The sequence below is a fragment of the Rhineura floridana genome, chromosome 3, assembly GCF_030035675.1.
Source record: "Rhineura floridana isolate rRhiFlo1 chromosome 3, rRhiFlo1.hap2, whole genome shotgun sequence".
Classification (NCBI taxonomy): domain Eukaryota; kingdom Metazoa; phylum Chordata; class Lepidosauria; order Squamata; family Rhineuridae; genus Rhineura; species Rhineura floridana.
The window spans coordinates 2,905,495-2,931,931 of record NC_084482.1 but is presented as its reverse complement, the minus strand read 5'-3'; the positions used below and the strand labels follow the sequence as shown (position 1 = coordinate 2,931,931).

The 26,437-nt window shown below is 45.0% G+C and overlaps 1 protein-coding gene across 6 annotated transcripts in view; it reads right to left on the bottom strand.

Moving 5' to 3' along the window:
* Positions 1 to 26,437, bottom strand: part of CC2D1A (coiled-coil and C2 domain containing 1A) — an 80,723-nt gene that overhangs the window by 38,579 nt on the left and 15,707 nt on the right. For all 6 annotated transcript variants that reach the window (XM_061613821.1, XM_061613820.1, XM_061613823.1 and 3 more), the window contains exons 4-13: positions 21,478 to 21,587; positions 20,242 to 20,310; positions 19,023 to 19,160; positions 9,318 to 9,684; positions 8,824 to 8,948; positions 6,733 to 6,805; positions 5,388 to 5,501; positions 2,402 to 2,532; positions 1,167 to 1,239; positions 294 to 412 (exon numbers count right to left, since the gene is read on the bottom strand). In XM_061613821.1, the coding sequence (XP_061469805.1) occupies positions 294 to 412; positions 1,167 to 1,239; positions 2,402 to 2,532; positions 5,388 to 5,501; positions 6,733 to 6,805; positions 8,824 to 8,948; positions 9,318 to 9,684; positions 19,023 to 19,160; positions 20,242 to 20,310; positions 21,478 to 21,587 (1,319 nt within the window). The remainder of the gene's footprint in view (positions 1 to 293; positions 413 to 1,166; positions 1,240 to 2,401; positions 2,533 to 5,387; positions 5,502 to 6,732; positions 6,806 to 8,823; positions 8,949 to 9,317; positions 9,685 to 19,022; positions 19,161 to 20,241; positions 20,311 to 21,477; positions 21,588 to 26,437) is intronic.

Sequence of the window (26,437 nt, the reverse complement as noted above, 5' to 3'; positions counted from 1 at the left end):
TTTGGTTTTTATGGTAAGTTGCTGTAAGCCTTTTTTGAGAAGCTGATAAAGCTGGGTAAGCAGCATATGCATTTTTAAATGAAAACTAACTAGTATAGGCACACAAAATCCCTCCCAGAGAAAGAGCCCGCAAAATATCCAATGTGTCTGAAGAAACAGTAGCTTCTCGCTACTTCCAATGTACATTATCTTCCACTAACCGCTCTTAGGTGTTTCAGTGTTCTCACCCATGACCAATGCATTCAGGCTTTCCCACAGATCCATTCAGGACCTTGACTAGCACACAACCTGACCTTTTTTGCCTCCTCAGCATCTTCCTCCTCCTCACTGGCTAGTTTCATGGCTGTTTTGAGGATCCCCGCAAAGCTCTGATCTCCTGGTGAAGATTCCATCCCTTGGATTGCAGGAAAACCTGCCAAAGATGACACAGTGATAGATTTAAAAAAAGAAGAAGGCTGCTGTCTAATGCCAACACTCTAGAGCAAGCGTGGGGAACCTTTGACCCTCCAGATGTTGCTGAACTACAGCTCCCATCATCCTTGGCCATTGGCCATGATTAGTGGGGCTGATGGGGATTGCTGGAGTTGTAGTTCAGCAACATCTGGAGGGTCAACGGTTTCTTACACCTGCTCTAGAAGGGCAACTGGCTTGGCTACTTATCTAGTTACTTACCAACATATCCACTGTCTAACCATGGCACCCTGAAGAAAGGGCTGTATGTATTCATGTGTCTGAGAATGTATGCATAAAGCATAGAATTTGGTATTGGCTAAAGAAGTCAGCTGCCACAGTTTTTAAAAAACTAAGCACATTTCTAGCCTATATGGCTGCAAAAATATGGCTTGAAACTGTGTGCAATGCCTACTGAAATCTTTAAAGCCAGGAGGGATACTGAACAAGATTTCAAGTTGCCACAGTGGGGGGGGGTTTAGAGCCCACCGCTCCTTGTTTCCTTCCTGCAACTAGGAAGGCACAACCTTTGTGGTTATGAATGGAAACAAGCTCTCCATGTGTGACAGAAGTTTAAGCTATTAGGTACTCACAAAAAAATTCACAACCACCATCTATTTAGATGGGAGTTATTCTGAGGTAATATCACATAGTATTGCCTGAAGAAGGCAGTGTTTGCCTTCCCAACTACCAAAATGACCTTGCAAATTAAATACCTGGGGGAACAGGTAGGTCAGCAAACTCAACAGGTTTTCCTGCCTTGTGAGCTCTGATGGCCTCTTGATATTGCTGGGGGGAAACAAAAACAGAAGCTGAAATCTTTATTATCAGGAACATTATTAATCAAAGCAGTTATTCTCAGTATGCACCATGCCTGTATCCTCATTAAATGGCCAGGCGCTGAAGGGTAGCAGCTTCTTGTGGTAAGCAGAATCAGTTCAGCTTTCAGTACCTCTTGTTTTGCATTTGACTTTTTTTTTTTTAAGTATTGCTCATTCTAGACTGTTTTTTCACTGCCACTTGGGCTTTAACACCTTTATGTTCAAGTGCTTCAAATTTTACAAAAAGAGTTGCTCATTTGGAAGGAAATCCCCAACCAACCATGTTGTGCCCTGTTTTAAGTTTTTAATCTATTGATAATATTAACAGAGACCTTGGAATTTGTGTATCAATCAATCAAGTATCCTGCTCCTTTCTAAATTAGATATAAGCACAAGGAGTACTTACAAGAAATGAATTAGCTGTGAGGCAAAAACTAAGCACAGCTTTGGTTCTAGCCTGGTTGGCATTTATTTATGAAAGCATTTCCATACTGCCATCTCATAAAATATCAGAGTGATGCACAACAATATGTATACAAATTATAACAAAACGATAAACACAGAAGAAAGTCTTCATTAAAGAGTCTGGCTTCCTCCATACAGAGCCAAAAACAGAATGGGTGGAAGAAAATTACAGGGGCTGTGGTCATGATCCATGAGGGTTTCTCAGGGCCAATCATTTCTCTAATGGGTTGCACAAGTGGTATGCTTGATGAGAACATTCAATATTTATCTCAAATACTAAATATCAAGTGGACAATCCAGAGCTTGGAAAAGTTACTATTTTGAACTACAACTCCCATCAGCCCCAGCCACATTGGCCACTGGATTGGGCTGATGGGAGTTGTAGTTCAAAAAAGTAACTTTTCCAAGCTCTGACAATAACTGAAACTCACATTTTAATTTGGTTTCCACATATAGCAACTACTTTCTGCAAGAAGTCTGAATCATACAAGATTCCATATCCCTTTGTTAGGTAGCAAGAGGAAAATGCAAGTTAGAATATTCCAGCAACCTTGAACCCAGTTATGCCCAGGAGAGGAGCAGTTTCTTATACTCTGTCCACTCATCCCATATTATGCCAAAGATCTGTGGTGCATAACATTTTAATAGGAAAGCAGGTATCTCACTTTCACAATCCGCTCGTGCATTCTGGCTTTCCTGTCATCTCCTTGGCTCTTTGCCTGGGCTGCTGCTGTCTTGTACCTGTCCATCCGCTGCTGCAGTGCCTCCATCGTATCTTGAGGGGGCGGGGGTGTATCTGAAAACAAAGAATGCAATTTTAGGTAAGCCCATCCTTGCATTGAAAAAGTCCTCCAAGAAAACGGAATGAGGAAGGGGGCTGGTGGTTTACCTAAAAACAAGCCCAGTGCCCAGATAGGATACTGTCTACCTTCAGGATCACAGGCAGGTACATGGACAAGTGTTGCTGTGAAGTAATGCCTCACTAGCTAAACTGATCTTGGGGTTAAAGGAGAATTAATTCTTCTTGTTCTGTTCTAAATGGGTGTGATGAAGAATTGTTCCTCCCCCTCTTATTTCCTATATACATTTGAAGAAACAAAAAATGCTAACATGCCATTCTCCTCTCCAGCCCCATTTTGTCTTCTCCAGATCACTTTTTTGGAGGGCGGTTGGCAGAAATGCTGCAGAACTGTCAATAATATCTGTACTTAGGCCCTGCACCTGCTTGATTTTTTTTTTTGGACTGAGACAGAGGTGTTTCTTTTACCAGATTTTTTTTTACCAAGACCAGATATATCAAATGGGATAACAAGACCCTGGCTTTTCATAATAGAACACTATTCTGATTGTCATAACACTGATGCAGTCTACTAATTTTCCCCTTAGAATGTACTGGTTAAAGAGGTCCTTCACAGTGGCCTGACCCAGGGCTTGTAATTTCACTGTACAACAATGGTTTTGATGATGATGCTGGCATTGAAGAAAAAATGTTATTTTATTTTTCTTCATACTTCATCCAGAAGCACATCCATCACCTTAGAAAGGCAAGGCTTTAATAACTATGGTTATTAAAGTATTATTACTATTATTACTATTATTACTATTATTACTACTACTACTACTACTACTACTACTACTACTACTACTACTACTACTACTAATAATAATAATAAACTTTATTTCTACCCCGCCCTTTTTCCAATAGGACTCACAGCGGCTGACAACTAAAAACAACACCAATTAAAACATACAGAAGTATACTATTAAAATAGAATTAAACTATGAGAAAAATTAAAACCATAAAATATAGGTTAAAAACAGCGGACAATTTAAAATAATAAAATCATATAAGTCACCAAACCTATGACACTTAATCCTGGTCGTTCTCTATCCCAAATACCCGTTGAAATAAAACAATCTTTACTTGTCGCCGGAAAGACGGCAAGGAGGGAGCTGATCGCACCTCACTCGGAAGGGAGTTCCACAGCTTGGGGCGGCCACCGAAAAGGCCCTATCTCGTGTCCGCGTCATATGTGCTTACAAAGGTGTGGGGAACACAAGAAGGGCCTCACCTGAAGATCTCAAATCCCAGACAGGTTCATGTAGGGAGATACGATCTGTCAAATAGCCTGGACCTGAGCCGTATAGGGTTTTGTAGGTCAAAACCAGCACTTTGAATTGTGACCGGAAACAAATTGGCAGCCAGTGGAGCTGTTGTAACAGGGAAGTTGTATGGTCCCTGTAACCAGCCCTGGTTAGCACTCTGGCTGCAGCTCTTTGTACCAATTTAAGTTTCCGAACAGTCTTCAAAGGCAGCCCCACATAGAGCGCGTTACAGTAGTTTAAGCAGGATGTAACCAAGGCATGCATCACCCTAGTCAGATCAGGCAGCTCCAGGAACGGGCGCAGCTGGCACACCAGTTTTAATTGGGCAAATGCGCTCCTGGATACAGCAGCAATCTGGGCCTCCAAATTCAAAGCTGAGTCCAGGAGTACACCCAAACTGTGAACCTGAGTTCTGTCTAGTCTAGCATTTTGCATACAGTCTGTTGGACCCTCTACTGGACTTGTAAGAGCACTTACAAATCATTTTCTTCAGACTGTCAAGAGCATTCTTAAGAATAAACAGTTTCCTCACATGATATCCTTGTAAAAAAGGTGGCCTTGAAGAAAATTACTCTTATAAAGTTGGGGTTAGCGATATGGGATGGAAAGTTTTGCAGTGTTTTTATTTTTCTGCAGGAAGTTCTCCATATCAAAAGTTCATTAGTAACAATGAATGGAAGCCAGTTTCAAATAAATATTAGGCAAAGTTGGCAGTTTCAAAGTTCTTGGCTTTATTTACTAAATACAAGTAGAATAAACATGGTAAATTAGATCACAGTCCAGGGCATCAGAAATTGTTCAGATGCAAACTGAAAACTTCATCATGCAAAGTCCCTGCAGAAAAGACCAGTTTCATCTTTGAAAACTTGGATTAAAACACACACACACACACACACCCTTTTCTACCTGACAAAGGAGTGTCCTAGGATCCCTACAGACATGGGTGGCTCAGTGTTCTCCATCATCCCCACTACTGCTATACTCTGAAGTGGCTTTGTTATTGTATTGCTGTTCCTCCAGGATTGATGATCTGTGAAATCTTGGGGGGTTATAATACCAATGCATTGTACCATGTGTTTATGCTTTAAGCCACTTTGAATTTACGTGTTTGGAGGGGGGGGGAAGGTATATATTTTAAAAATTAAATAAAGAAAATACAACCCAGATTGGAACACTTTTTCACTCACCATGAACAGTGTTTCCCAGAGCTATGCAGGAGGGCTACAGATCACCATAGAGAAAGGACCCACACTGCCTAGGCTCATTGTTGTCTGGAGTTCACCTGCACAGCTCTGGGGAATCAGATTTGTTACCTCTGCAAGAACTAGGCCAGTGACACAAGAGGCCTACTTACAGGGCCCAGGATGTATCCTGAGGCAAGGTTTTTCTCCCTTCTACAGGAAAGCTAGCAAGCAAAGCCCAAGAGAAAAAAAAAGATGCAGCAATACCTATGCTACACTTCAGAACAAAATCAAGTTGAAGTGCAGGCTCTGCACAATGGAGGGATATCCACAAGACACACTAGAAGCAAACAAGCCTTCCTACCTCCTGCACTTGAGACTCTTGGTGCCGGTGGGGACACAGACTGTGCAAGAGGCGTTGCTGTTGCTACAGGTGACTGTTGCACACTTGGGGAGAGTATCTCCTTCGGCAGCTGATCTTTGGAAGAAAAACAACTAGTATATGCATGACAATAAGTGAATTCACAAAACCCTGGCAGCTCCCCAATCCATCTGTCTTTCAGTAGAGAATCTTCTACAATACCACACTCCTACATTGCCTTTTACATCCACCACCACCCCCACACCTATGGAGTGCTGAGTGATTCAGACCAAGTTTTCACAATACCTCTGCTCCAATGCAGTCTGCCCTGGGGGCTGCTGAGCATAAGAAAAGCACACCCTGGCCCCTGCCGTCAGCCAGGCTTGGAGTTTGTATGGGTATTATAGCAATCTATTATAAGCTGCCTCCACCCAGGATATAACTCTCTTCTAAATAAATAAATAGCTGTCTGAGCTGGGAAAGAATCCCAGGGATTTCACCTCTTTCCTCCATCACAAGAAATGACAAGTCTCACCTATGAGCAGCTGCCATACAAAGATTTCCCTATATGTCTGCTCACCCCAGCCAGCAAAAAGGTAAAACGATTAAGCAGCAGATCAAACATTTAGAACAAGCACAATGTTCCTGATAGCCATAAGTTAGAATCAAGAGCAACAAGTACATTTTCCCAGCCAAGACCTTGCAATGACGTGGGACACAAATTTGCACCAAAGTAAGAAACAATGAGGTTCCAGGTGCCCCTCCCTTTGTTTAAACAGTGTCAAGCCCCCTTCATACAGAGAGACTATAATCATTCTGGAGTACAGTACTCCCAACACATATTAGCGCTTCATGTTAACTTTGTGAGTATCAACCAAACACTTACAGTGCCTTCCTAGGCATGCCTACTAAGAAGCAAGTCCTACTGAATTCACTGAGACACTCTTAGGTAATGTGTATAGGATTTCAGCCCAATATGATCTTTGGAAGAATCTCGCTTCCTGAAAACTGCAAAGCAGTTACTGGCTGCATCCACTTCCCCTTTGCACCTGAGAGGGTTAGCTACCTGGATCAGAAGCAACTAGCACTCAAGGATTATTCTGGAATGCTGGTAATGGTATATGTTTCAGGTTTGGAAGATAGGGAACATCTGTTCAGCAGATAAAAGATAACTGTACTTACATTTTAGGTTAAGTAGGGAATTAATCAGAACACTTCTGCTTGCATTCTGATTAAAGATTGGACTGGTGTGCCAACAAGGAAGTTTGGTTTTCCCCATTTCATTTGCTAGCAAAGCTCATGCATAGGACACCCATCCAGGCACATTCAGCCACATTACTATTCTTACCTGGAGGAGGAGGAAGACGGCTGAGATGCACAGCCTCTCCTTTACTGACAGATACTAAAATAGGGTCAAAGCTCTGAAAAACATTAATATAGAAGTTAGTAAGTGTGCTCTTCTCTTCATCTAAAACTACTAATGTGGTTTAAACACAAACCTTCACAACCCTACTACAGATGGAAAAGTAAGGCAAATAATGGAAGAGTCAATCAGCCCCTTGACACAAGCACCACAGAGGTGGCGCAAAGCAGCTGGTGATGTGGCTATCTGCAGCAGCTGCTTGTCTGCCATTTCTCCCCTCCAATACTTCCACCTGGCCACTGTTCTCCACATTGCAGCAACATACAGACCCAGAAACCCAGCGGGGGGGGGGGAGAATCAACCTGGCAGAAAGCTTTACAGGAGAGCCAAAGGCCCTTTTCCCACTGCAAAAAACAACCCCTCACCCTACTGCTTTATAAATTTTCCATGAATAGCCTCATTCCCAGGCTGCAGGTGAATGTTATTATTTAAAATTGCTAGTTGCTTGTTACACAAAAATGTCTTACAACTTACAACATGTTTAAAAATATAAACTTAAGTAAAAATAAATTACAATGTAAGCACATTTGCATGAAACCATATGCGGTTCATTAAAAATAGACAAAGCAACTTAATAACAACAGTAACAGCAACTGAAGCTCAGGGCTCTATGTGTTGTGGGCATCCTATGAAGTGGAATATTGGATGATTCAGGACAGGCAGAAGAAAGTACCTCTTCACACAGTGCATCACAAGAGGCAATGATGGCCACCAACTTGGATGGCTTTAAAAAAGGGTTAGACACATACATGGAAGGCTAACAATGGCCACTAGCCATGATGGCTATACTCTGCCTCCACGGTCGGAGACAGCTTCAGCATGCTTCTGAATACCAGGTGCTGGAAACCGCAGGAAGGGAGTGCTCTTTGTGCTCGTCCCGCTTGAGGCTTCCCACAGGCGCCTGGTTGGCCACTGTGAGAGTAAGATGCTGAACTAGATGGGCCATTGGTCTGATCGAGCAGGCTCTTCTTATCTGTTCTCTCTTTCTTCTTCACGACTGCCATCTCTGGCAGATTAAAAAAAAGAGCCCAAGCATGTTGGTGACACATTCCCTAGGACCCCATTCCTCTCCAAGAAGACTGGAATTGGAGTCATATTAAATGTTAGAACTCCCCCCCTCCCTCTCTCTCCCTCTCTCTCAAAAAAGCATGTTTCCATCAGCCCCCAGATCAATTTTATTTTCCCAGTTCTGCCAACTCTCATTTAACAAGTATCTCAGTTATCCTTACAACCACCTCATAGGATAGGTCAATATTACTCTAATACTGCAGATGGGGGCTGAGATACTAGAGGCTTGTCTAAAGCAACATTGTGGAGTTCTCCACAGAGGAAAAATTTGAACACTGATTTTCTCTGAGTCAACAATACTATGTCAGCTTTCACTTGGCAGTAGGCAGAACATGAAGCCATGCCATGTTCTGCTGCTTTGATGTTTCTCAGGACACCACAAAGCCCAAAGACTTAGTGATGTGGCACACTCGCAAATATTAGTAGTAGTGGCCACACTGTATTATATGGCCCCTACCAAGTGGGATGGAAGGTCAAAAGGTATGGCTGGATGGGTGGCATGTAGTTCCTATGCAGCCATAACTACTAGGCCTCAGTTCCCTTTCAACAGATGGCTGTGTGAATGAGCCACCACAGAACAAGCATCACAGACACTACTTTCCTATTATGCCAGACACAATGGTATTCAAATGGAATCAATTCACATATCAATCAAGCCATCAAGAGTCAACTGGACACTTGATGTATCAGGTAACTTCCATGTGTTATCCAGCTTAGAGACAATGGAGCAAGACTCATACAGAACCGGGCTTTCATTCCTACCCCATATATTGAGTCACTGACCCACTCAGCAGGGTGCAGTAACAGTTCTAGAGGGATACACTGGAAATGGGAGGGGGAGATTTTTTTTTCTCTTTTGTAGACCAGAAAAAGATAGTGCCTTTGGTGAAGATTATTTTCTCACCTCTTGCAAAAAGGAGCACTGTCTTGCTGTAGAAGTGCTCTTACCTTGGCTATGCGGTAATATTTGGTAGCCATTTCAATGCTGCCTTCCTGTTTAGCACTTAGTGCAGCTAGCTTGTACTCCCGCTGTCTGGCTTGCAGGAGCGCCTCGGTACTGGAGCCTCTGGAATCTAAGAAGCAGATTTATTTGTTATTTAAAGCATTTTAAGTGTGCTCTTTAGCCAAACAGACTCCCAGAATGGCTAACTAAGATCACTAGTAGTAAGGCAGAGAAGTAGGCTGTGATGTTGCACCTCTCTGTCAAGACAATCTGACACACTGGGATCCAGGGAACTACTCGGGCATATTCAAAGGCTGTGTGTCCACGCAAGGTTGTTTTTAAAGTCTAACGACACCTGGAAGGCACCACATTGGCTACCCCTGCTTTAACCCAAAGTGGAAGATGCTTGTATGCTCTGTGGCCCAGAAAGTGACCAAAAACACAGACGTAAGTCCCTCCCTTGGTCTTTTTATGTTGCAAGTTTGTGTTCAGTACTAACCCAAAGAAGGGGAAGGTGTGAAAGGGGCCAATCTTTCTTGCGGAACCTCTGGGGATCCAAGTGGCAGACGGGGAGCTGGAGAAATCTTTGGCTTTGGAAGTACTGGTGGTGGCTGCTTGGGAGACAGATCAGGCAGAGGTGGTGCTTGAGAGGGTGGTTGCTCAGGAGCTGCAGAAGCTGACTCTGGAGAAAGGTCATAAGATAGAATAGCACTTCCATCCAAGGTGGAGGCCTGGGAAGATGGAGCTGCCTCCGGCGGAGAGCCCTGCTGGGAATTCAAGGCCTTTCCTGTAGTTACTGGTGGAGGAATTTCATCTTCATCAATCTTTTTGCCCTTCTTCACCGAGGTCAACAAGTTTTCCAAAGTCTGAGGGAATTAAAAAATGAATTATCATGTTTAAAAAAATACAGATTAGTCCATCAGCTGAGAATGCCTCAAGAGGTTTTTTTCTTTTTAAAGAAATTATATATTTCACCCATACCAAAAGGTTACTTCTTATAGATGTTAATAGATATGTGGGATGCAGCCACATTGAAACACATCCCATGCTTTAGAGCTACCAAACTGGTAATACAAGAATTATTTCTCTACAGCTACTCTGACATCTCCCTGAAGTCTCCATTTCTCTCTTTAGTTACCTCTGTGACGTCCTTCACCTGGCACCACCTGTGACGCTCTCACTCGTGGCTACCAGCAGTCAGGATCATCGGGTTTATTTTTACCTCTCTCCGCTCTAGCACAGATCTCAAAAGATCCCTCTGCTAGGCCACACTACCCAACACTCTGTGTATCCAGTATAGCCTCTAGACTGTGCCTTAGTCTCTTCCTGGCTATATGATACCTTGTGTCTGTGTGTATCGGTAATTCCCAACCCCCCTGAAGCCTCTTGCCTATGAAGCTCACAGCTCTGGGTTGTTCTGTGGTACTGACTGCTGATACAGTATCTCCTCCTTACCCGCTGCCACCATTAGATACAATTTCTTCTCCAGCCTTGGTTACCCTGCCTTCCCCCCTGGTCTGTACACTCCAGCTAAGGAATCAGGCTTTAAGTAAACCAAGAAAATGTTTATTGTTCACACTAGGAATAACAAGATAACTTAAATATTTTGTTGACAAGCGTATGGTTTCATATATATAACAACAACAACAACAGTAATAATAATAATAATAAACTTTATTTCTACCCCGCCCTTTTTCCAATAGGACTCAGAGCGGCTGACAACTAAAAACAACACCAATTAAAACATACAGAAGTATACTATTAAAATAGAATTAAACTATGAGAAAAATTAAAACCATAAAATATAGGTTAAAAACAGCGGACAATTTAAAATAATAAAATCATATAATGTAATCACCAAACCTATGACACTTAATCCTGGTCGTTCTCTATCCCAAATGCCCGTTGAAATAAAACAATCTTTACTTGTCGCCGGAAAGACGGCAAGGAGGGAGCTGATTGCACCTCACTCGGAAGGGAGTTCCACAGCCCAGGGGCAGCCACCGAAAAGGCCCTATCTCGTGTCCGCGTCATATGTGCTTACGAAGGTGTGGGGAACACAAGAAGGGCCTCACCTGAAGATCTCAAATCCCAGACAGGTTCATGTAGGGAGATATGATCTGTCAAATAGCCTGGACCTGAGCCGTATAGGGTTTTGTAGGTCAAAACCAGCACTTTGAATTGTGACCAGAAACAAATTGGCAGCCAGTGGAGCTGTTGTAACAGGGGAGTTGTATGGTCCCTGTAACCAGCCCTGGTTAGCACTCTGGCTGCAGCTCTTTGTACCAATTTAAGTTTCCGAACAGTCTTCAAAGGCAGCCCCACGTAGAGCGCATTACAGTAGTCTATATAATACTCTTATATTCTTACTTCTTAATATTTGCCTCAGAACTCCTAATCCAATCTCTCTACAACAACCTTCAACACCCACCACCAACTACACACCCTTCACCCTGTCCAACAAACACCACCTCAACCACCCAGACTCAACTGTCATCCTCTCATTTATACCTTCAGCCATTCAAACACACAGCCAATCATCATTCAACATTCTACAGCCCATGTACTACCCCTTCTCACTCACTCCACTTACCATATTTCCTATAATAAACCTGCACTTACCATATATACATTATATTCACATACAGGAACATCACAACCTCCACTGGCTTCCTTTCCATCTTTATATCCAGCACAATTTTGTTGGTATTTTCTAGACTCTCCAAATGCTTGCTCAACTCATTCCATTCTTTTTACATCTTTTTACATCTTTTTTCATCTAATCCAACACAAGGTCTTCTGATGTTCCTGCTGTCTCCTCCTTCTGCCAAGGCAGTATCTCTTTTCTTGCACTAGGTTAGTGCAGACATAATGGCTTGACACAGCTTAGGGATCAACAGCAGGCCCTGAGATTACTTCCACCTCTCCACTCATACACACAAATTTGGGAGAAGCCTGCTCTTGCTCTTAAACCTTGAGAATTTCAATAGTTAAGCCATTATGACTACTGAAACAAACATGTCAAATGCATTCATTCTTACTGTGCAATACTCTCTTTTCTTCTGTGTTTTCTCCTGCTGTCTTTCTCCGTGGCTGACAACCTGAAGTTCCAGTGAAAATATGGAGCAGACAGAGTCTGTCTAAACAAAGCCTTTTATCTATATGGGAGTCCTATGTGTGCTTTAGAGCTACCAAACTGGAGCGATAGCAAGTACTTCAGAGCAGGATCTCTGTTTCTTAATTTGCTTTATTAAGCACTATATAACATCCCTTTATTATTGATGTTTCTATCTCACCCTTCCTCCAATGAGCTCGATGTGGCACATGAGATTCTTTTTTCCTCCATTTTATTCCCACAACTACCCTTTGCAGTAGGCTGGGCTGAGGAAAGGTGACTGGTCCCAGGTTGCTCAGAGACCATCATGTTCAAGTGAGGAATTGAACTTGCAACTCTCTGCTCCTAGTCCAGCACTGGAACTGCACAGACACAGTGGCTTTCGCATATCACAATTTAGAAGACATAACTACATAAAATGGAAGTCAACCAGGCCCAGGATTAGATATGCAATACTATTTTTATTCATTTAATTTATATACCACTTCACATTTCAACAGAAATCTCTTAAGTGATACTATCCTGTATCTTGAACTCTTATTATTATGTTCTTGTTATCTGTATTTATACCCCGCCCTTTTTCCAAACTGGAACTCAAGGCGGCTTCCAGATAAAAATAAGTACATCTCATTAAGAACCTATAAACATATAAAATCAGCATTAAAACAGGATTAAACTATTAAGATGTTAAAACCAATTAGATATACATTTAAAATACTGCAACCCAGTTTAGGGGCATACAGGCAAAACAATAACATATAGCATCCTCTTCAGTCACTACCCTTAAAACCTTCAGTTCCAAAGGCCTGCTGGAAGAAAAAAGTCTTTAGCTGTCAGCGGAAGGACTGCGTGGAGGAGGCCATTCTTGGCTCCCTAGGGAGGGAGTTCCAGAGCCTAGGGGCAGCCACCGAAAAGGCCCTATCTCGTGTCCCCACCAGTCGCACTTGTGAAGGTGTTGGGATCGTGAGAAGGGTCTCTCCTGAAGATCTCAGGCCCGGGCAGGTTCATATAGGGAGATACGGTCTGACAAATAGCCTGGACCTAAGCCATATAGGGCTTTATAGGTCATAAGCAGCACTTTGAATTGTGTCCGGAAACAGACTGGCAGCCAGTGGAGCTGTTGCAGCAGGGAAGTTGTATGGTCCCTGTAACCAGCCCCAGTTAACATTCTGGCTGCTGAAGTTTCCAAATAGTCTTCAAAGGCAGCTCCATGTAAAGTGCGTTACAGTAGTCTAAGTGGGATGTAACTAAGGCGTGTGTCACCATAGCCAGATCAGACGACTCCAGGAACAGGCGCAGTTGGCGCACTAGTCTTAACTGTGCAAAAGCATTCCTGGCCACCGCAGAAACCTGGGCCTCCAGGTTTGAGGCTGAGTCCAGGAGCACACCCAAACTGCGAACCTGCATCTTCAGGGCGAGTGTAACCCCATCCAGCACAGGCTGAACCCCTATTCCCTGATCCGCCTTTGAACTGACTAGGAGCACCTCTGTCTTGTCTGGATTAAGCTTCAGCTTGTTCACCCTCATCCAGTCCACCACTGCTATCAGACACTGGTTTAGAACCGAGACAGTTTCCTTGGAATTAGGTGGAAAGGAGAAGTAGAGTTGGGTGTCATCTGCATAAGAAAAGCCTGCTGGATCAGGCCAGTGGCCCATCTAGTCCAGCATCCTGTTCTCACAATGGCCAACCAGGTGCCTGGGGGAAGCCCAGGCTTCATACTGCATACTGATGGCACTGAACCCCAAACCTCCGGACAACCTCTCCCAGCGGTTTCATGTAGATATTAAATAGCATGGGGGACAAAACTGAACCCTGAGGGACCCCACAGGCCAACGGCCAAGGAGTCGAATGGGAATCCCCCAGCACCACCTTCTGGGTTCGACCCTCCAGGAAGGAACGGAGCCATCGTAAAACGGTGCCCCCAAGTCCCATCCCGGTAAGGCGACCCAGAAGGATACCATGGTCGATGGTATCGAAAGCCGCTGAGAGGTCCAGCAGAACCAACAGGGACACACTCCCCCTGTCCAGTTCTCTGCGTAGGTCATTACCAAGGCGACCAAAGCCGTCTCCGTCCCATCACCAGGTCTGAAACCAGACTGAAATGGATCTAGATAATCCGTTTCATCCAGGAATCCCTGTAGTTGGGAGGCCACCACACGCTCTATTACCTCGCCCAGAAATGGGATATTAGACACTGGCCGATAATTATCCATAATAGAGGGGTCCAGGAAGGGCTTTTTCAGCAAAGGCCTTACAACTGCCTCCTTTAGGCACATTGGAACTCTGCCTTGTTGTAGGGAGGCATTGGCCACTTCCTTCACCCAGTCGGCCAGGCCCCCTCTGGCACTTTTAATAAGCCAGGAAGGGCAAGGGTCTAACAGACATGTGGTGGGCCTCACCTCTCCAAGGATCCTGTCCACATCCTCGGGTTGTACAAGTTATTATTATTATTATTATTATTATTATTATTATTGTTGTTGTTGTTGTCTTTATTTATACCCTGCCATTTTTCCAAAACTGGAACTCATGGCGGCTTCCAGATAAAAAATACATATAATTAAAAACATACATTAAACATAATTAAAAAGTCTACATTAAAATAAGATTAAACTATTTCCAATATTAAAACCATACACACATATAGCTAAAAAAGTTCAAACTAGTTTAAAAATGATATAATAGACATGAGCAATGCAGCACCCTTCACGCCCTATCCTTAGCCTTCAATTCCAAAGGCTTGTTGGAATAGGAAGGTCTTTGCTTGTCGGCGGAAGGACTGCAAAGAGGGGGTCATTCTTACCTCCCTAGGAAGGGAATTCCAAAGCCTAGGGGCAGCCACCGAGAAGGCCCTCTCACGCGTCCCCACTAGTCGTACTTGAGAAGATGTGGGTATTGAGAGAAGGGCCTCTCCTGAGGATCTCAGGGCCCGGGCAGGCTCATACAGGGAGATACGGTCTGATAAATAGCCTGGACCTAAGCCGTATAGGGCTTTATAGGTCAAAACCAGCACTTTGAATTGTGTCCAGAAACAGAGTGGCAACCAGTGGAGCTTTTGTAACAGGGGGGTAGTACGGTCCCTGTAACCAGCCCCAGTTAACATTCTGGCTGCAGCACGTTGTACCAACTGAAGTTTCCAAACAGTCTTCAGAGGCAGCCCCACGTAGAGCACGTTACAGTAATCTAAACGGGATGTAACTAAGGCATGTGTCACCGTGGCCAGATCAGACAGCTCAAGGAATGGGTGCAGTTGCCGCACTAATCTTAATTGTGCAAAAGCACTCCTGGCCACTGCAGAAACCTGGGACTCCAAATTTAACGCTGAGTCCAGGAGCACACCCAAACTGCGAACCTGTGTCTTCAGGGGGAGTGTAACCCCATCCAGCACAGGCTGTATCCCTATTCCCTGATTCGCCTTACGACTGACCAGGAGCACCTCTGTCTTGTCTGGATTAAGCTTCAATTTGTTCACCCTCATCCAGTCCACCACTGACGCCAGACACTGGTTTAGAACCGAGACAGCTTCCTTGGAATTAGTTGGAAAGAAGAAATAGAGTTGGGTGTCATCAGCATACTGATGGCACCGAACCCCAAACCCCCAGACAACCTCTCCCAGCGGTTTCATGTAGATGTTAAATAGCATAGGGGATAAAACTGAGCCCTGAGGGACCCCACAGGTCAATGGCCAAGGGGTCGAACAGGAATCCCCCAGCACCACTTTCTGGGTTCGTCCCTCCAGGAAGGAATGGAGCCACTGCAAAACAGTACCCCTAAGTCCCATCCCAGCAAGGCGGCCCAGAAGAATACCATGGTCGATGGTATCAAAAGCCGCTGAGAGGTCCAGCAGAACCAACAGGGACACACTCCCCCTGTCCAGTTCTCTGCGTAGGTCGTCCACCAAGGCGACCAAAGCCGTCTCCGTCCCATAACCAGGCCTGAAACCAGACTGAAATGGATCTAGATACTCCGTTTCATCCAAGAATCCCTGGAGCTGGGAGGCCACCACACGCTCTATTACCTTACCCAAAAATGGAATATTGGACACTGGCCGGTAATTATCCATTATGGAGGGGTCCAGGGAGGGCTTTTTTAACAAAGGCCTTACAACTGCCTCCTTTAGGCAACCTGGAACTCTGCCTTGGTGTAAGGAGGCATTAACCACTCCCCCCACCCACTCAGCCAGTCCCTCTCTGGCACTTTTTGTGAGCCAGGAAGGGCAGGGATCTAGCAGACATGTGGTGGCTCTCACCTCTCCAAGGATCTTGTCCACATCCTCGGGCTGCACAAATTGAAAAGAATCCATTATTATTGGACAAGCAGGAGCCAAAGTTACATCCACTGAGCCTGTATCAACTATAGCATCCGAGTCGGAACGAATCTGAACGATTTTGTCTGCGAAGTGCCGTTTAAATTCTTGACAGCGGGCTGATGAGTGGTCTATATTACCCTCTCGGGGGCCAGAATGTAGGAGACCCCTGACCACTCGAAACAGCTCTGCTGGTCGGCTCCCCGCAGACACAATGGTGGCTGAAAAGAATAATTTCTTTGCTGCCCGCACTGCCATGGAGTAGGCCTTCAGATAGGCTCTAGCCCGTTTTTGGTCAGACTCGCTCCGAGTCTTCCGCCAACGTCGCTCTAGTCTCCGTCTCATTTGTTTCATCACCGTCAGCTTTCTGGTAAACCAGGGGGCTGGTTTGGTTCCATTCCGTGAGAGGCGACACTCAGGAGCGATCATGTCCACCGCCCTGGCCATTTCTCCATTCCAGAGGTCAGCCAGAGCTTCAACAGAATTGCCTGCCAAGGTGACAGGAAAAAACCCAAGAGCTCTCAGGAAACCATCCGGATCCATCAGCCTGCTGGGGTGGTCCATCCTAATCGGTCCCCCACCCCTGCAGAGGTTTTGAGTCCCAGTGAGTCTAAACCCAACCAGGTAGTGATCTGTCCATGACAACGGAACTACAGAAAGTTCCTCCACACCAAGATCACCATCATCCCATCCAGCACAGAACACAAGGTCCAGAGTGTGGCCAGCAGCATGAGTGGAACCAGATATTACTTGGGACAGACCCATGGTTGTCATGGAGGCCATGAAATCCTCAGCCACTCCCGCCAGAGCGGTCTCGGCATGGATGTTGAAGTCTCCCAGTACAACAAACCTAGGTGATTCCAACACCAACCCCGACACCACCCCGGCTAGCTCAGGAAGGGAGACTGTTGAGCAGCGGGGTGGGCGGTACACCAACAGAATCCCTATTCTGTCCCGGCCACCCAACTTCAGATACACACACTTGAACCCTGAAGACTGTGGGACAGGGCACCTGGTCAGGGAGATGGTATCACGATAGACCACTGCAACTCCACCTCCCTGCTCCCCAGGTCTTGCCTGCTGCTGTACAGAGAAACCTGGTGGGCAAAGCTGAGAGAGATTAACCCCCCCATCTTCATCCAACCAGGTCTCTGTAATACAAGCCAGGTCAGCGTGCTCATCCAGTATCAGATCCTGAATGGCTGTTGTTTTACCATTCACCAACCTGGCATTCATAAGCAGCGTTATCACCCCGGCTATCCAGACTACTTGGGCGGGGAGACAGCTTGCGGGGAGACAGCTTGCGGGGAGACAGCTTGGGGGCAACCAGCACCCTGTTGCACACCCATCTCCCCTGATGACATAACTGTCTCCCCGCTCCGTATCTCCCTCTGCCCTTCACAACACTAATGGCAGCCCCCTGGATCCCTTCCTCAGCCCTCTTTAGTTGAGAACACATCCTTCCTTTATAAAAAGGCAAAAGCCTTGCTCTTAAAAGCAACACGCTATGCCGACCGGCAGCTATAAGCAAGTAAAAATCTTATTATTGTTGCCCAGGTGGGCCAGGCAAGTCAGCTAGATGGCTAGTAAAACTGCTAAGTCAAGGCCCTAATCTTGACCTTGAGTCAGGGCCTTGGTCATAGTCCTGCAAAGAGCAGGAAATCTCAGTGGGAAGATCAAGGCCCAAAACAGCTGAGGTCCAAGGCAGTGGCCACAACACCACCAGCAACCTCTTCCTCCCTGCAGGCTCCAGATGTTGTTTGTGCTCTTCCCTTCTTCACGCAATGCTGTATCTGACCGAACGATCCTCAGATACACCAGGTCCCTGAGGCGGCCTTTCAAGGAAGCTCTTTAAACAAGCTTCTTATCTAGGGAATGTCCGGTGTCTGGCGTCACCCGATGATATACCCGCCTGATGTGTGACGTCATTTCTCCTACAGGATTTCTCTTGGTGAAGTTCCACTTCTATGGCGAAGGCAGCAGCTGTTGATACTGTTGTTGCTATTATTGCTGTTATTGTTGGATACCCGGCAGCATCTTTCTCCTCCTTTCTCCTCCTCTCCTAACGCCCGTCTTGTATCCCCGCCAATACTTTTTACTTGGCTCTGTTATATCTCTGCCCAATTTATTCTTAGGCAGGTCTCTTCTTACTGTGCTGTTCCCGAGAGATACTGTACTATAGCTGTGGCTGATATTGTTGCTCAAGTCCTTATCTCCCTTGCAGTAATCAAGGCCTCTGAGTTCCTCCCGCTGTAGTGCCTCTTACCAGGATATTCTCACCCTCTTACTCCTCACCTCTAAACCAGTACTAAACGGCAGTGTTAAGCTCACCAGGACTATTAAGTCCATTTTAATTCCTGTTAATTGTAAATTATTATATTTAAGTCCATTTTAATTCCTGTTAATTGTAAATTGTTATATATATTATATTATATTTTGATTTTAGACTGTACAGTTTTGTGTACAGTTTTGTGTTATTTTTATTGTATTTTTAATGTTCACCGCCCAGAGAGCTGTTGCTAGTCGGGCGGTATATAAGCTTAAGTAATTAAATAAATAAATAATAAGCACTGATATGAAAAACAAATTGTGATCAGATACTGAACAAGGTTAAAGGCAGATTTTGAGTGCCTCGTTTTGCATCATGGGCATCCCAGACCTTTTGAAAAGGGAGACTTTTAAAACAACAACAAAAAGCCATTTCCATTAATTTTTCATATAAAAACAAAGTCTTCCCTGAAGGCCAAATTACAAATTATATCCTGGTGACCATTTGGTGGCTTACCTTGAGGCCCCTTTCATAGCGGCGCACTTTGGAGCTTTCCCCAGCTTGCTTTGCGTTAGCAACTGCAGCTTTGTACATGGCCAACCTTTCTAGCAAAATGGATTCAGTCTGGCTGGAATCAGTTGGGGTATCATTTGTCTGGGAAAGCACAAAAGAGAAATTTTCTTTCAAAACAAAACAAAAATCTCCATATTGGTCCACTGCTGATTTGCAGAAGAATAACTCTGCTAAGTTGTACATTTGAACACTGACCGCATAGTCCCAGACACGGGATAGGGAAGTGGCCTTGTTCCTCCACTCTCTTGCAGAAGTATCTACTTATCTGTGTGCTATAAAATGGATAGCCATTCCAAACTAGATCATTTTATAACAGGAAAAAGAAATCATACTCTCAGTAAGTATAGTAACAGCAGGAGGCCATCTAGGGAGGCGGATGGACTCTTGGATATCAAGAGAGTCAAAGGTGTGCTTAAAGCAGAATAAAGAGATTGCAGAGAAGCTAAATGAATTCTTTGCATCTCTCTTCACAGTGGAGGATACAGGGCAGATCCCTGTGCCTGAACTAACTTTTGCAGGAAGGGAGTCTCAAGCAAACAGTGGTGATGAGAGAGATGACAAATTGCCAGGTCCAGGTGGCATCTACCTGACAGTTCTCAAAGAACCCAAATGTGAAATTGTCGATCTTCTATTTAAAAAATGTAACTTGTCCCTCAGATCCAGATCCACCAGAGGGCTGAAAGTGGTCAATGTAACACCAGTTTTTAAAAAAGGGATCCAGGGGAATCCCAGGAATTACAGGGTGGTTAGCTTAATGTCAGTCCTGGGTAAACTGGTAGAAAATATTGTTAAAGATAAAACAACCAAGCATAGAAGGATAAGCCTTGTTGAAGCAGAACCAACATGACATCTGTAATGGGAAGTCTTGTCTCTCCAACCTATTAGAGTTCTTTGAGAGTGTCTACAAACATATAGATAGAGCTGATCATTTTATGGGATAGCTGGGGGTTGGAAATCCTACTCACTGCTCCCTTGTATTTACTGCAGATAGGACCCAAGCTATATTGCAAAACTGGCTACTGTTCTGTGGATTATAAACTAATGCTAGCACAGATGTTCAACAAAAAACCAGAATTTTCCAACGTCAGTATCCATTGCAATTTAAAAAGTGGCCACCAAGAACACAAGAGCAAGAAAACCAAGCTGGAAGGGAGGTTTGCACCTTAGCAGCAGCAATTATTGGAGCACCCTTGGTTTCAGTATCTTCCTCAAGGACTTCATTGAGTTCAGCCTGCACAGGAAAGAAAAAAATATTTTTTATATGTTCAGAATTTAAATCCACCCCTCTGAACACTGCTATTTTCCTCCAGGGCACGTCATCAGGCTGAAGACACTGCATCCCAGCTTTAATCTGAGTATGACCAACTTCTTCACTTTGGACACATTATCTATTGCCCTATTAATAGCCATCCCATCTTTTCTCTCTGACTTTTAAGAGGAAAAGAGATACAACCAAGCATTATTTGCATCTTTGGAGACATCAGGATTCACACTGATAATTCCACTGACTCCTCAGCCTTTCACCACCTCAACTTGAATAGTGCCCACTCCACAATCTGCCTCCTTGATCACCTCAAGAGTTGTTCTCTGTCTGAATGTCCCCTCTTTACTATTGTCTGAACTCCCTTGTCTCCCACTCCCACTTGTACCAAGCCCATGGACTAGTGCCAGCTCTCTGCTTTCCTTCTCCTATCCTCTCACAACTAGTTGTTGATTCCATTCTGCCCTCCTTCAGTATCTGACTCAAAGTGGCAACACTGGTTGACTCCATCGTCTGCTTTCTTCACTCCTGCTTCTGGAATAAAGCTACAGATTAGCCTGACTTCCTTCCCCCCAAGTGTACGGGCCCTTCCTTGCAAAATGGCACTGCCACTACCATTCACTGACTCCCTAAACTAAAGCTGTTTCCATTCCACCTTAAATTTACCCCTAACTCCTCCTAGCTACCAGAGGTGCCACAGTCTTCAAGGGAAGATTAACAAGATTTGATGCAAAGCTCCATCCAGCCCAACCTTTTCTCTCTTCATCCACCCCAACTTCTACCATCCCTAGATCCTCCCCTATACCTCTCTCCCAAAACATCCATTTGACCACTTCACTTCCAAGCCATAATACCAACTGAAATTGCTCTTCCCACTCCCGTAAGCCACTTCTGTCTCCTCCTTTCATTAATCCCTAAATGCCTTCTGGCATTTTGCTCCATCTGCCCAGAAGAGCCTCCTGCTCTCTGTTTATCAGGTCTTCCTCCCCTTCTCCAAGCCTGAACAAAGTGTGTCCAGATCCATCTTAGCGTGCTCCACCATGGCCATTTGGCAAACCCTTCTCAGATCCACAATGCCACTGTCAGTCTCCAACCTCATCCCTACAGTATGCTACCAAATGCCCAAGGGATTTTTACCATCAGTTCATCATCATCTTCCAAATCATCCGCGTCTACCCCATCCTCTTCATCAAGGTCCTTCATGCAGAAAGCAGCCATCCTTTCAATAGCTTCCATTGGCAAAGGAGCTAGGAAAAAAAAGCAACAGGACCTTGCCATGTGTCACAAAATCAACTCAATATGAATCAGAAAATAGTAGAGTTGGAAGGGGCCTATAAGGCCATCAAGTCCAACCCACTGCACAATGCAGGAATCCAAATCAAAGCATTCCCAACAGATGGCCGTCCAGCTGCCTCTTGAATGCCTCCAGTGTCGGACAGCCCACTACCTCTCTAGGTAATTGATTCCATTGACTCCACCCTGCTCAGACTCTCGTGGGATCGCTGAGGATTGCTAGAGATCCTGCAAGAGTAAGCACAGATAGGAGGAGGAATCTGCATCCCATTGCTCTGGGAGCTGCACCTCACCCCACAAATGAGCCGCACCCTGGGCGTGAAGTGGTTCTTGTGTGGTGCTGGTTGCTCCTGCCTGCTCTCTCCTTCTTCACCCCAACCATATTTTTAGTTTTTAAAACCCTTACCCCCACTCCCTGAATAACCTTGGGGAGATATGTGGAACAGGGTTTCTGTTATGTGCCTTCAAGTCGATTACGACTTATGGCGACCCTATGAATCAGCGTTGTACAATAATATCTGTCGTGAACCACCCTGTAAAGTCTGTGGCTTCTTTTATGGAATCAATCCATCTCTTGTTTGGTCTTCCTCTTTTTCTACTCCCTTCTGTTTTTCCCATCATTATTGTCTTTTCTAGTGAATCATTTCTTCACATTATGTGTCCAAAGTATGATAACCTCAGTTTCATCATTTTAGCTTCTAGTGATAGTTTAATTTGTTCTAATACCCAATTATTTGTCTTTTTCGGAGCCCATGGCATCCGCAAAGCCCTCCTCCAACACCACATTTCAAATGAGTTGATTTTTCTCTTATCCGCTTTTCTCACTGTCCAACTTTTACATCAACACATAGAGATCAGGAATACCATGGTCTGAACGATCCTGACTTTAGTGTTCAGTTATACATCTTTGCATTTGAGAACCTTTTCTAGTTCTCTCATAGCTGCCCCCCACAGAAGCTACCCTTCTTCCGATTTCTTGACTATTGTCTCCATTTTGGTTAATGACTGTGCCAAGGTATTGATAATCCTTGACAATCAATATCCTCATTGTCAACTTTAAAGTTACATAAATCATTGTCATTACTTTAGTCTTTTTGACGTTCAGCTATAGTCCTGCTTTTGTGCTTTCCTCTTTAACTTTAATCAGCATTCGTTTCAAATCATTACTGGTTTCTGCTAAGAGTATGGTATTGTCTGCATATCTTAAATTATTGGTATTTCTTCCTCCAGTTTTCACACCTCTTTCATCTTGGTCCAATCCTGCTTTCCGTATGATATCTTCTGCGTATAGATTAAACAAGTAGGGTAATAAAATACACCCGTCTCACCCCCTTTCCGATTAGGAACCACTAAGTTTCTCCATATTCTGTCCTTACAGTAGCCTCTTGTCCAGAGTATAGGTTGCGCATCAAGACAATCAGATGCTGTGGCACCCCCATTTCTTTTAAAGTGTTTCATGATCTACACAATCAAAGGCTTTGCTGTAATCTATAAAGCACAGGGTGATTTACTTCTGAAATTCCTTGCTCCGTTCCATTATGCAACTTATACTTCGGATGTGATCTCTGTTGCCTCTTCCCTTCCTAAATCCAGCTTGGACATCTGGCATTTCTCGCTCCATATATGGTAAGAGCCTTTGTTGTAGAATCTTGAGCTTTACTTTACTTGCATGGGATATTAAGGCAATAGTTTGATAATTACTGCATTCCCTGGGATCCCCTTTCTTTGGAATTGGGATGTATATGGAAAGCTTCCAGTCTGTGGGCCATTGTTTAGTTTTCCATATTCGTTGACGAATTTTTGACAGTCTCAGTCGCTTGTAGCAACTCTATTGTTATGCCATCTGTTCCTCATGATGTGTTTCTTCCAAGTATTTTAAGAGCAGCTTTCACTTCACATTCTAAAATTTCTCCTCCTTCATAAGGTTCCTCCATGAATTAATCTGTCATCCGTGCATCTCTTTTATAGAGTTCTTCAGTGTATTGCTTCCATCTTCCTTTTATGGAAGTGTCTCCATATTACGTTGGGCCAGCGAGACAGACTGGGAATACTGTTGGTGTACCATCCACCCTGCTGCCCAACAGCCTCCCTAACTGAGCTGACGGAGGTGGTCTCGGGTTTGGTGTTGCGATCCCCCAAATTTATGGTATTGGGGGATCTCAACATTCATGCCGAGACCGCTTTGTCTGGGGCGGCTCAGGACTTCATGGCCTCCATGACAGCCATGGGGCTGTCTCAATTTGTTACTGGCCCTACGCATATTTCGGGGCACACTCTAGACTTAATTTTTGCTACTGGAGCAGGGGATGGTGATCTGGGAGTGAGGGATTTTACATCTATTCCTCTGTCATGGACAGATCATCGCCTATTGAGGTGTAGGCTCACAATGTTTTCTTCCCTCTGCAAGGGTGGAGGACCTATTAAGATGGTCCGCCCCCGGAGACTAATGAATCCTGAAGGTTTTCAGAAGGCTCTGGGGAGTTTTCCGGCTGATAAAACTGATGCTCCTGTCGAAACCCTGGTCAATCTGTGGAATACGGAAATGACCCGGGCAGTTGACACGATCGCCCCGGTGCGCCCTCTCCTCTGCAGAGCTCAATTGGCTCCGTGGTTTACCCCGGAGCTAAGAGTGATGAAGCAAGAAAGGAGACGGCTTGAGTGCAAATGGAGACGAACTCCCGACGGCTGTGGTCTTGCACTTGTGAAGATCTCTACCAAGCTCTATGTGAAGGTGGTGAGGGCAGCGAAGAAGCAGTACTTTGCTGCCTCCATTCAGTCATCTTCTAACCGCCCAGCGGAACTTTATAAGGTTGTTCAGGGACTTTTACACTCTGGTCCTCAGAACGCAATAATACCATCAATAGCCCGCTGTAATGAGTTTGCGAGACACTTCCAAGATAAGATCGCAAACATCCGCCGGGACCTTGACTCCAATATTGTAGCAGTTGAGCCTAATGAGGTGTCCGGAGCACAGTCCTGTCCTGTTTTATTGGATGAATTTCAGTTGGTTCAGCTCGAGGACGTGGACAAGGTGCTTGGACAGGTGCGGGTGACCACTTCTGCTCTGGATCCTTGCCCCTCATGGCTAATAAAAGCTAGCAGGAACGGAACAGCCGGATGGGCCAAGGAGGTGATCAATGCCTCTTTACGAGAGGGAGTGGTACCACCCTGCCTGAAACAGGCGGTGGTGAGACCGCTCCTAAAGAAAACCTCCTTGGACCCTGAAAATCTTGACAACTATAGACCGGTAGCAAATGTTCCGTTCCTGGGCAAGGTTTTAGAGCGTGTGGTCGCTCACCAGCTCCAGGCTCTCTTGGATGAAACTGATTATCTGGATCCATGTCAATCGGGATTTCGGCCGGGGTTTGGTACAGAAACAGCCTTGGTCGCCCTGTATGATGACCTCTGTCGGGAGAAAGACAGAGGGAGTGTAACTCTGTTGGTTCTCCTTGATCTCTCAGCGGCTTTTGATACCATCGACCATGGTATCCTTCTGGGACGTCTTGCGGACTTAGGAGTTGGAGGCACTGCTTGGCGGTGGCTGTGCTCCTACCTCAAGAATAGTCTCCAGAAGCTGGTGCTTGGGGAGCATTACTCGAGTCCCTGGATACTCCAATATGGGGTCCCACAGGGTTCAGTTCTGTCCCCCATGCTCTTTAATATCTATATGAAGCCGCTGGGCGAGGTCATTAGGAGATTTGGAGTGCGTTTCCAGCAATATGCTGATGATACGCAGCTCTACTCCTTTTCATCTTCTTCAGGTGAGGCTGTTAATGTACTAAACCACTGCCTGGCCGCGATAATGGACTGGATGAGAGCTAATAAACTGAGACTCAATCCTGACAAGACTGAGATGCTGTTGGGGGGGGGGCTCTCTGCCCAGATGGTTGATGTCCGACCTGCCCTAGATGGGGTTACACTCCCCCTAAAGGAGCAGGTCCGTAGTTTGGGGATCTTATTAGATCCGCTCCTGTCACTGGAGGCTCAAGTAGCCTCGGTGGCACGGAATGCGTTCTACCAGCTTCGGCTGGTAGCCCAACTATGACCCTATCTGGATAGGGAGAACCTTGCCACAGTTATCCATGCTCTGGTAACCTCTAGATTGGACTACTGTAATGCACTCTACGTAGGGTTACCTCTGAAGACGGTTCGGAAACTTCAGCTGGTGCAGAATGCTGCGGCCAGAGTTCTTACTGGGACAAAAAAAATTGATCATATAACACCTGTCCTGGCCCAGCTGCACTGGCTACCAATATGTTTCCGGGCCAGATTCAAAGTGTTGGTTCTTACCTATAAAGCCCTTAACGGCATCGGACCGCAATACCTGGCGGAACGCCTCTCCCGCTATGTACCTACCCGGTCGCTGCGCTCGACGTCGAAGGCCCTTCTCCGTGTCCCAACGCATAGGGAGGCACGGAGAACGATAACTAGAGCTAGGGCCTTCTCAGTGGTAGCCCCCGAACTATGGAATGCCCTCCCTGATGAGATACGCCTGGCGCCTTCTTTGCTATCTTTTCGGCGCCAGGTGAAGACCTACCTCTTCGCCCAGGCATTTTAAAAATTTAAAAATTTGAATTTAAAATTGAAAATTTTTAATTATGTTTTATTGTGTTTCTGTATTTTAACCTGTTTTATTATGCTGTACACCGCCCTGGGAGCTTATTGCTATAGGGCGGTCTAAAAATGTAATAAAATAAATAAATAAACATTTCATCTTGGTCACTCAGTGTGTTCCCCTGTTGATTATTCAACACCCCTACTCTTGGTCTAAATTTCCCTTTCATTTCTCTAATCTTTTGGAATA